This window comes from Zootermopsis nevadensis, unplaced genomic scaffold (genome assembly GCF_977971745.1).
Source record: "Zootermopsis nevadensis isolate Lab colony 2312 unplaced genomic scaffold, Znev_1.0 Znev_ptg000020l, whole genome shotgun sequence".
Taxonomy (NCBI): domain Eukaryota; kingdom Metazoa; phylum Arthropoda; class Insecta; order Blattodea; family Termopsidae; genus Zootermopsis; species Zootermopsis nevadensis.
In genome coordinates, this window is record NW_028259152.1 from 8126512 (window position 1) to 8138532 (window position 12021).

The 12021-nt window shown below is 36.5% G+C and overlaps 1 protein-coding gene across 4 annotated transcripts in view; it reads left to right on the forward strand.

Annotated features, from left to right (window-relative positions):
* Nucleotides 1-12021, forward strand: part of Hmt4-20 (Histone methyltransferase 4-20) — a 28242-nt gene that overhangs the window by 1467 nt on the left and 14754 nt on the right. For 3 of the 4 annotated variants that reach the window (XR_015535884.1, XM_087351654.1, XM_022075497.2), the window contains 6 exons: nt 958-1140; nt 1805-1962; nt 6093-6258; nt 6789-6901; nt 7478-7664; nt 9768-9904. Coding sequence is in view for 3 of the 4 variants with exons in the window: in XM_087351654.1 (XP_087207780.1) it covers nt 1811-1962; nt 6093-6258; nt 6789-6901; nt 7478-7664; nt 9768-9904 (755 nt within the window). In the remaining variant the exon portion in view is untranslated. Of the gene's footprint in view, nt 1-957; nt 1141-1163; nt 1481-1804; nt 1963-6092; nt 6259-6788; nt 6902-7477; nt 7665-9767; nt 9905-12021 lie in introns of those variants that run through there. The other variant, XM_022075498.2, reaches the window with a different exon arrangement.

Here is a 12021-nt window from a genome sequence, read left to right on the forward strand (position 1 = left end):
ATGTAAAAATGTCTATCATTTTAAAAGTTAAAGGTCTTATCTCCACAATTTTTAAACCACCAAAGTCCAAAAACATGCTATAATAAAAATTTACAATATCTTACCAAACTAGATTTACAGTTGCTTATATTAAATTTATGATAACAGCAGACTACACTTGAATGTCATATTAAGAGAACTGAAAACAACCCATAATGGACAAATGTTTAAAATATAAAACAAATTTGATTCAGCATGTTGCTGCAAAGGGGCATATCAGGTATTATTAATTACAAACCACATTCATAGAGAAACTTTGGAGAAATTAAAGACTTATTGGCTATTAAGACACCAAGTGGCAAGTTTGAAAATTTTGTGGATGATGTAGGGTGTAGAGATGGGCAAGTAGCATGAACAGCACTGTTATTGCCATTTATAGATACAGTGGGCAGTAACAGATATTTCAAGTCGATCCGATTTTGACTTCGGTTTTAAAAAGAATTGTAATTATAGGCATGTATAAGATGAGTATACGAAACAGTCATAAGAGTGCCTAAGGATATGTCTATGACCTGAAGAACTTCTCCAGCCTATAAGAATATGATATTGCCATTTCGTCTCACAGGAGACAAAAAACACCCAAATTATAACCCATCTCTTGTAACTTACAGGTAAATCAAGGGACTTTTACATGCTGATAGGAGCATTAAAATGTTTTTATGTGCGGGGTCTGCCCACAACTTCTGTCGATTTTTGGACAGGGACCGTGAACACGTATACGTTTACTTATCCCTATTAAAGGGCCAGTTTATAGCAAATTCCTCCGCCGAAGAAACATGTAGTCCTAATATGAATGTCGTGGTCCCAAATTATAAATAACACATATACTTTATGTTATAAATTGTGACTTTATAACCTCCAAATTAAGGAAAGAGGATACATTCCAGTATGTGAATGCTCATAATGTCTATTTTTCAGATCAGCTGATATCCCAGTATTGTGTGATGCGGTCAGCTGCCATGATTGATTTCAAGCGTCTTTGAGGAAGAGAGCTGCAGTAAAGATTTTCTTATAATGTTTGAGATATATAACTTTTACATCTATTATATGGAGAGCTGATTATAGTGTAATTTTCATAGAGCCATCTACATTACATTTTAGGTAAGATAGATGTCCCAGACGGTTGATATTTCGTGTGGGGCGTGTTGGGAAGTTGTAGTTGGAACCATGTAGCCATTGAACTCTGCGAACTTTTTTCCCTTCATTTGACATTTTTGCGTTGTTCGATGCAAGAAACACGAATTAAGAGGAAGTTAAAACTCTGTATTTACATTTAGTGGAACATATCATCGTAGTGTGAATCATCCAGTCCATAAGTTTCTTTTGTTGTGTGGGAGTGTCCAAAGGGGGGGCGAGGTAAAATTGTTGGAACTGAACAATCGACGGAGGCAAAAAAGAGAAAGAAAATATGTTTCTGACTGAATTGGCATAAAAGTTTCTGGTAAGTTACATGTAGGATGTATTTAGAAACAGTTGTGAACGGAAAGGGAGCATGCAAAAATTTAACAAGTTCATTTTTGTAACTTAAGAAATCTAAGTTCGAAACGTAGTATACAACGATCAGCCTTGTTAGAAATTGACAGGCCACCGTGGTCCGTTCAGCCACCTCGATTTTACTCGTAAAAATCTAGTTTTGACACCATCATTTCATATAGGTTAGGAAGTGATGATACTGATTATTATATTGAAAGCTGCCATTTATAGTATTTGGTATTTGAATATCTGACTATGATGACAAGGTTGTATAATTTTTTTCGCCATACAGTGATTCATGATGGTGGTGGATTCTGCGCCCCGTCATTCATTTCACAAGATGCAACCGACGGGGATGACACCTAAGGAACTGTCGGAAAATGATGACTTGGCTACGTCACTGGTCCTAGATCCCCATTTAGGATTTGTCACTCATAAAATGAATGTTAGGTAGGTATACATTGATGAGAAGTTCATCCAGCTAGCCATTTGCTGTGGATGCAAGAGATTTGACAGATAAATCTGCAGTATAAGGTTTTTTCCCTAGGCTAAGTTTCTTAAGTAAGTGACTGATGGCTGAATAAAGTTCCACACTACATGGTCTTGAAAATAAGTGACTTCTGCAGGCCATCATGTGAGTGGAAAGTATCATAACTGCCTACTTTGGTTGAGGTTAAGATTTATTTTTCATTCCTCTATTTCTTCTCACAAGCACACACATGTGCATTTCAGTGGAACATATTCCCACTGTATTTAATTGAGATATAAATAGTCATACACAAGTGATGTGTGATGGGCAGTTGAAACTTGGTATTTATAAAAAATTGGGATACTTGGAACTGCACATCATTTGTAATTAAAGAGATGAGTCAGGATACATAAAACATTGAAGATGGTGTGTGAGTTTCACATGCCTGCTCTAGGGTAATGTAGGATTGGAATTTATCTTGCCTCTACTGAATCAGAATAGTAATTATATGCAAATGATTTCCCCTCTGTGGCCCTACTAAATCACAGCATTGATTACATATGTGGAAAAATCACTGTGTAAGAACTTGCTACTGTTTTATGGCTTTTTGATGTTGGTGACTCATCATTGCCATAAGGTGAATTTTTTGACGTAAATACGTCTATATTTTAGGGTCAGTGTCATTCGGCAAAAATGTGTAACGAAAAAGTGTAACTTCATTGTTATGTTACCTAGGAAATGTCATCTGTTTATCAACAAATAAACAATAATGGTTACCTACATAGTTACCTTATCTTACCTTACATTACCTTACCTTACCTTACCTTACATTACATTACCTTACCTTACCTTACATTACATTCAGCTTCCACAGACCCATCTTAAGCGTAACTAATTCAGGTTAAATAAGCAATGTCTTAATCAAACGTATCTCAAATATAAAGCATGTATGAAGGAAATATTTAGAATAAAGCCAATATATAAACTTCCGTATAGACGTATTTACGTCAAATTCTCCGGAACCATGGTTCCACTGACAACTTTTTGTTTGCACAACTTTAATTGGTTACAGTGAGTCTAGTTTTCCAGCATAATTGAAATTGTTACCATGAAAATAATGAACTGCTGCTTTTGTCATGAGATATGTGAATTATGGAATAATATCCTGTATTGTATATGTGAAGGGATACCAGCCCTGTATATTTAACCTCAAAGTTAAGCTAACCTAACAAGAAAGATCACTGTCAGATCTAAAACTGCCTTCAAATATGACATGGTCAGGGGCCCACACTGTATTTTGTACTTTAGATATGAGGAACTAATTGGAAAATGTATAGTAAGTCTTCACAGAATTTAATTTTTTGGGGGGTTATTTTTGTGTTAAAAAGAAGAGTGGTTGTTATCCTTATGTAATTTGAAATTTTGGGTTTTGAAAGGTGAGGAGTATTTGTGTGAAAAGTTTTTATATGTTATTAAATTCCAATTGCTTTTAAGTTATTATGTGTACTGGACTGAGAAGCTGCATGTATGATCGGAAAACAGCTGGTTTGTTTAACTATGTAATATGTCTTATTGTATCGCTATGGGGCATCTTGCATTATGAATAATTGTTTTGTTGTGGGCTGTTACTTTACCAGATAAGAGTTACAGATGTTAAGATGGATCTGGTTGTGATGCATGGTGCAAGGAAGTGTCACCCTTCTTGAAGAAAGCGTCAAGATTGCCCTACATAAATATTTTCTATCAGAGAAATGTAATGGATAAGTTGATACAAGAAGAAAAAACGTTATAACATACCAACTTTGTAGACAGCAGTATCAAATGGGGTATTTATGTAATTGAGTTTAGCTGTGTAATTATAAGATGATATTCTATATAGTTTATGAGAACAAATATGAACTTCCTCTTTTTACATGCCTCATTATGCTCAACAATTGCTTACTGTCCTATACTGACCACATTAACTAAGTGACACAGTTGCAGTTATTCTGGGTTACAGGATAAAGGAAACCCTTCTGAATCATGTAATGCTGCAAACTGTGTGCTGCTAAACATAGCTAGGCCAGCATACAAACAGGCCTGTCTGTGAGCATTTGGGGGTAGGGGATGTCTGTCTGATAAGATTTTGTGGTGAATCCTGCACATTCATGGAATGATGCTGTTTTTGCTAACATTGCTAAGTGATGCTACAAGAGCAATGTTCCCTGCCTAGGTATATTTTTACCAGTTGCTTGTGTAATTGACATAGTTGCACTACTTTGAAAGATGTCTTTAGATGCACTAGCAAAATTGAAATGGATGTGTTTTCTTGGGTTTGGAATTAATTTTCATAGGGCTCTAGAAATGTACCTACTCACTTGACCTGCAGGTGAGTTAATGAACACATATAGTAAGTACATTCTTAACCTCAGTGTAAAGGAATAGGCAGCTGGATTTCTAAGTGCCTGGCAGATTTAAATAATATTTTTGGAGGCATATAGTTCTCCAACAAATCTGAATTGATTGTAATTGGTTTAATCCAGTCTATTATAAATTTGTGTTTAATTAAGTAAACACAAATGAGGCATGAATTGTGACTGTGAAGTTCTGAGAGGAAATAATTTGAGTATCTTTTAAAGAAGTTTAGATAGGCCTATGTTTGGTCACTGAATTTAAAGATCTTATTTTGTATGGTTATTTTAATTGCTTTGGGCAGAAACAAATATTACAAAAAGAACAACACAGAAGTTATATTAGATTCTAGTAATGAAAATGATCTAGAAGTAGACATGTAGGAAACTAAGTAGGACCATTATTTGTACTGGATTATCAAATCAAGAAGTATGACATTGGTAGGAATGTACCATGCATGAGATGAGAAATGCATGCAAAATTTTTGTTGAAATCCAAAGGTGTAGATCGAGGAGGGTGGACAGGACATGTGGCATGCATGGAGGAAATTATAAATACGTGCAACATTGACACCGCTGAGAATATCTGGCTGTAGCTGGAAGGACAATATTGAAATCTGTTTTAGTGAAATGGAGTGGAGGGTGTGGCCTTAATTCATCTGCCTCAAGATAGAAACATTGTGGGCTCTTGTAAACATAATAATGAACAATGATAAAATCCTCTGGGTGACCAGCCATGTTAATTTGGAACAGAGGTTTAACATTCAGAGACTGTCACCATAATCAGGGAATGATGTCATATATGATAATATACCTTTGTTATCCATGAAATATGGGGGAATTTACTTGATTGGCTATCATTTTCTCAAAGACTCTGCTCCATGGAGTTAATTATTTTCATTATTTTACTTTCTTGACTAGTTCTTCTTCATAAGTACTGTCATATTTATGCTGTAGGAATCAGACACCTTGGAGCAGAGGTTAGCACTCCTATTTCTTATTTGAGAGGTTCCATTGTTTTCCTCGGTTCCTTCATTCAAATTATGGCCATGGCCTTGGCCTTATCCACTTCCTTAGGAATTCATTCAGTCATCTTGCCTTTTCTCATAAATGTTATATAACTGCTTGCAGTCCATTTTCCTCTAGTGTGCATCATTTGTCAAATCCTTCTCCATTTGTCTCTGTTTTCCTATGAGCAGTCTTGTATCTGAATGTCCAATGTTCCCACACTTTGCTATGTATGTCTTTCTTCACTTGATCTGTAGTGGTCATCAAATAAATGGAATTGAGGTGATTCTTTGATAATTCATTACTTCAGAAAGGAAGTTGTAGTGTAGCATGAACACTAAAAGAACAAAAATATTAACACACAACATACAGACATTGGTCTGGATGGAGTGAGTTATGATATTGTGATTGCACAATCATGGTTGAATTTACTCCTAGAAATTAAAATCTTTATTCTCATATAATATTTCTGAACCCTATCAAAGTTATGTCATCATCATCACGGGGTCTACAGCCTGTTAACAGGCCTTGACCGCCCCAGTTATGTCATGTAACCTGACATTTAATTGAAGACTAATTAAAATGTATTGTCAGCTAAACCTGTACCACCCATTTCTTGAGCCTCAGAATTTGAATTGCAGGCAGAAGCTTAATCCACTTAATAGCCTGAGGATGTGACTATTTGTACATTGAATACTGTTTTGTTTGAGCAGGTATCGACCACTGAAAGCAAACAAGGAAGAGCTCAAATCTATAATAGAAGAGTTTATAGTAACACAAGACTATGACAAGGCTTACAATCATCTGATAAGTGGAGAATGGATACCACGGGGACCGCATACCAAAACAAAACAGCAACAGCAACGTTTAGGAGAGCATGTATGTTGAGTCAGTTCTGTAGGGTTTTGACAGCCCAAAAATCCAGTAATACTGATTAAAGTATATTGAACTTTCTTCATCACAGAAGTGTTTGATATGTTGCATGGGTAACATTTTTATTAGCCTTGGGTCAGATCTAGTTATATAATCATGACCATGGACCATGATATTGCATATCAAGTAAGTTATTACCAATAGTTGGGAAAATGAAGTCTGAAATCAAGCCTAGTATAATGATTAACTAAAAATATTAATAATTGCTAAAGCAAATTATAGCATAGTAATGCTGTACTTTGTCCTCTGTGGGTTAACCATGGGCCATAACAGTAATCATATAGGTAATTTCTAAAATTAGCTTGATTGTCAGCATATCAGTTTTCCATAAATATCAGATGCAATTAAAAAATACTTGTAACTGTTTGGGACTCTGAGCAGTTTTGTACAGTTTGCTGCATAGTACACAAAATCATGTAAGAAAGCGTAACTTTTTTACCCTGTCGTAATGACTGCAAACTGTTTTAACATTGCAGATCTACAGGTATCTTCGTGTGTTTGATCGAGACTCAGGATTCATCATAGAACCCTGTTATCGATATTCCCTTGAGGGGCAGAAAGGTGCAAAGATCTCTGCTACCAGAAAATGGTGAGTAAATTTTCATGTAGACCTATCATAATATCCTTGCTTGCCTGTTACAGCTAGAACCTCTGTTATGTACATTGCAGGGCTAAGGGACTCTTGGAGGAGGTGGAGAAGAAGATTATCACTGCATTGTTGGTGTTGGTCTTTTGGTTTGTAACACTGTGTGAACCTGTAGGTAGGTACATTGTCTCAGAGGAACAAAGTGCCTCCATTTTTAGTGTTGACCACACAAGAAAACCGAAATCTGTGACTAAATTAACAGCATGGCAGAGAGTCCATGAAAAGCTGATAGTCTCTCAACAAGTCAAATTCCTTGCTGTTTCAGAGTCCAGGTGTTCAAAGATCTGTTTCAGTATTATTTTTCCACCTGTGAATAAGTGTTTTGAAGAAAAATTATATGTTCTTGTATTGGTTGCACCTGTATTTTCAGATTGAAAATTTGAAATGGAAAATGCAGCCTGTATGCGAATAAATGGTGTTTGGATGGTTTTTGTAGACCTATAAATGTGGCATGGGCCTGCAGGTACTCACTCATGCTTCTTGATGACATTGTTTTTACAGCATCTTTTTTATGTATAGGTATAAGAACGAGAAAATATCATGTCTGGTGGGTTGCATCGCAGAGCTTAGTGAGGAGGAGGAGACCATGCTGTTGCATCCTGGGAAAAATGACTTCTCTGTGATGTATAGTTGTCGCAAGAACTGTGCACAGCTGTGGCTAGGTCCAGCTGCTTTCATCAACCATGACTGCAGGGCCAATTGCAAGGTAGTGTTATTCTAATGAAACAGTTTTTAAATCTGTGATCTCTATCCCTTTATTCTGTCTTCAAGTACATATTCATATGACTTTCTACACTATTAGCGTCAAGTATGGGGTGGTCACAAATAAAGTCTGCAAGAGATATATCTTGAAGTTACTCAGTCTTTAATCTGATTAGTACAATTTCATTATATGGTGTATGCAGTTCCCTTGTAGAATGAGTAACTGATCATACTTTGTTGGGTTTTTCTGTTCTTTGCCCTCGGAAGTCAGTGTCCTGTGTTTTTGACCATTCTCTTACATCCGTTTTTGTTTCCCAGATATTTCTTCATTGCTGGAGATAGATGAAGTAATGTCTAGAGGCTACAATTTAACAACCTGGTAATTACTTAGGAATGGCAGTCAAAATAATAGTTGAAATAACAGGACACTTAGTTACATGTATAATAATTTATACATCATGCAATGATGATGTATTATAAATATTGATACAGTGGGTCTTTTGGCACATGGGTACATGGAACAAAGAGAACATTATGATAAAAATCAGTAGTGCTGCCAACCTCATCACAAGTTAGCCGTGCATCTCAATTTTAGGTCAAAGTTTTGTGGAAAATACATTGATTTTCCTTTTGCCACAATGCATTGTACATTGCTGACTGTTCTTTTGGATATCAGTATTCAATATTTTAATTTCTTAGAATTCTTGTATGGTCCTTGGGTATGTACAGTGAAACCTCTATCCATCGTTCCCGGAACTATCGTTTTCCCGGATGCATCGTCCGTTTTGTCCGGTCCCAGATACATCCCATATAAAATAATGTTACATTTTCCCGCTTCTATCGTTCCTCGAACTATCGTTTTATCGCATCGATCATTCAAAAATCTTAGTCCCGGCCCACAATTTTCCCGCAATGATCGTTTCTGAGAATTTAAAATGCTGGGTTTAGAGATAAATTAATACCGAAAGACGCACAATGTTTTTGGAATAAACAGTAGCGGTAACCTGTTATGTCGCCCAACCAGCACAGATTCTTTTGGAATGAGGGGTCAGCGGTGCAGGGGTGATAGTTGGAGTAAATGGCGGTGCCCATTGTCAGAAATTTTACGATTTTAATTTGGGTGCTCTCATATTTCGTTCCAGCGATGCCAGATGGCATGTGCAGTTTGAATTTCTTCACAAATGCTTTTATTATAAGTACAAAGGAAAGGCGAGCGAAACTTTTTCATTTTTCTGGTTCATATCGTGTCTTCTACAGCTACGTTTCTTTGAGTTCGGCAGTAATAGTACTTCCATTTTTCCTGTTATAGTCCGCGAAGGTTGAGGGAGCGGTGAGGAAGAGGGAGAAACGACAAATGCGAGCCCGAACTTTGCCGAGTTTTGCCGAAGCACACGCTGCATTGGCTAAAGTGAAGTCGTTCTTTATGTGCATAATATTAGTGAACGTGACGAAGAAAACATTTTGAACGTGGAAAGGGCTCTGTTTGGCCTAAAACGTAAAGTTTCGACAAACCAGTTGTCCATTAAAGACTTTTTTGGTAAAAAGAAGTAACTTTGAAAGAGAAACATTGTTTTTTTTTAAATTTTTAATGCTTTCCCGCATCTATCGTTTTCCCGCATTCATCGTTTTTATTTCCCACCCCCGCCGAAAACGATGCATCGAGGTTTCACTGTAATTGCTACTCACACTGTTGATGCAGCCATTTTTGGTATCATTATAAAGTTGTCCTCGTCCTTAATTAGGAACCACTTCATGAAGATCAGTGGTGGAATGTGGAAATAGAGCTTCACACATTTTTATTCTCAAGAGAAGTCTGGGAAGACCGTTAAAAAGATGGAATGAAACCTTTACAGGCCACTTGGCTTAATACTTGATGAATATGATGATGATAGATAGATGAAGAGGAGTGTTTAGCTTCACGCTGTAGCTGCCAAACCCCAGAGAAAGAGTGCATAGTATTAAATGGATAAGACTGAATTAGCTTCAGATGTCAGTCTGGGTGTTGTGGTAAAGGAAAAATCTCTGTCCATCATGAATTGAACCATGACCTTTGTTTGTAGTGAGGTCTAATTAGGAAGTTGTGGATAGTTGAAACATTGTGTTTCAGTTTGTGGCAACTGGGCGGGACACTGCGTGCGTGAAGGTGTTGAGAGACATTGAGGTGGGAGAAGAGATCACCTGCTTCTATGGAGAGGATTTCTTTGGTGATGGCAATGGTTATTGTGAATGTGAAACATGTGAAAGGTAAGCATATATTTACTATCTTCATATTACAGTGATCTTTTTAGTTGCATTTGCAAGTAAAAGTTGAACTTACTAACTTCATCCTGTCTGTCCTTATGAGAGTCACCAAATGACTTTTCAGAGCACTTGATACTACAAAAATTTGTTGACATATTTGAATTTTTACTAAAATTGGTAAGTAGTAATGAGTACTTTATATAAAGACTTGACAAGCATTTCTGCCTTGAAACCATTTGGGAATCCTGTGATGATGTCACCCAACCAGGTACTCCACCCACCCAAGGGTCATTGACCTTAAAAAACTCTGACATCATTCACATTGGTCAGATCTTTTCGTTTTGTTTTGGTGGTACTAACAGCCTATCTGAACAACTTAGGATGCATATATGAGAGCATTCACAAACTGAAATTGTAATGACATGAATAAATGAGCCTGATTCGTTATACTATATGAATATTTCATATCTAGTTTCTCTAGTCCTATGCATGCGGAGTATTCTGTACTGAATATATTCATTGTAAATGGAAAATTGTATGTTGAGAACATGGATATTTTTGAAGTGCAGTAGCTATTTTGCTTACCATGTTGGCCTTGATATTTACTTTGTGCACTTACAGAACTGTTGTGACACTAATCATACTGTAGGCATCACACTGCAAGGTTAGAAATAAATTTTCGTTGTTGTTTGTTAAGTTTTCAGTGACATACCAATCTCTTTCTTATTATTGCTGTCATGAGCCATTTTTTGAGAAATTTTATAAACTAGAGCAACGCGCTCCTTTCGGAGCACTTTCTCTAATCTGATTTTTTACTTCTTTATGTCGCTGTTCAGAGGCCAACTGTTCTTGGTCAGTCAGCTTTCTACGTCCAACCCCACCCTTGCAAATTTTCGTCTGATTTTTTTCCCTTCTGTTTTTGTTGAATACGTTTTTCTACTTTTATCAATGTAAGTCTTACTTCGCTTTCCTTCATTTGTTAAATAGTTCTGATGTTTTAGTTCTTTACCTCGCTGTTCAGAGGCCAACTGATCTTGGTCAGCCAACTTTCTACGTCTAACCCAATGCATACATATCTTCGTTTTTTCTCTTCTAGTCTTGGTGAATAAGTTTTTCTACGTTTATCAATGTATGTCTTCCTTAGTTTTTCTTTATTTGTTAAATAGTTCTGATGTTTTAGTTCTTTACATCGTTGTTCAGAGGTCAACTGTTCTTGGTCAGTCAACTATCTACGTCCAACCCCACCCTTGCAAGTCTTCATTTGTTTCCTTCTGCACTTCTGTTCTTGTTGAATAAGTTTTTCTACGTTCATCATCGCTTTTCTTTATTTGTTAAGTAGGTCTGATGTTTAAGTTTTTACGTCGCTATTCAGAGGCCAATTATTTTTGATCAGTCAACTTTCTATGTCCAACCCCACCCTTACAAATCTTTGGATGCTTTTTTTCCCTTCTGTTCTCTAGGTCTGATGTTTTAGTTTTTTACGTTGTTCAGAGGCCAACTGTTCTTGGTTAGTCAACTATCTACGTACAACCCCATCCTTGCAAGTCTTCGTTTGTTTTCTTCTGCTCTTCTGTTCTTGTTGAATACGTTTATCAATGTAAATTTCCCTTCGCTTTTCTTTATTTGTTAGATAGGTCAGATGTTTAAGTTTTTATGTCACTATTCAGAGGCCAATTGTTCTTGGTCAGTCAACTTTCTACGTCCAACCCCACCCTTACAAATCTTCGTATGCTTTTTTTCCCTTCTGTTCTTATTGAATAAGTTTTTCTACATTTATCAATGTAAGTCTTCCTAAGTTTTTCTTTATTTGTTAAATATGTCTGATGTTTAAGTTTTTACGTCCCTATTCAGAGGCCAACTCTTCTTGGTCAGTCAAATTTCTACGTCCAATCCCACCCTTGCAAATCTTCCTCTGTTTTTCTACGTGTGTCGTTAATATGGTCTCGTTTATCAATGTAAGTCTTCTTTCGCTTTTCTTTATTTCTTAAATAGGTCTGATGTTGTAGTTCTTTACGTCGCTGTTCAGAGACCAACAGTTCTTGTTCGGTCAACTTCTTACGTCCAGCCCCACCCCTGCAAATCTTCGTCTAAAAATCAATCAAAAGTCAGTTTTCATAATA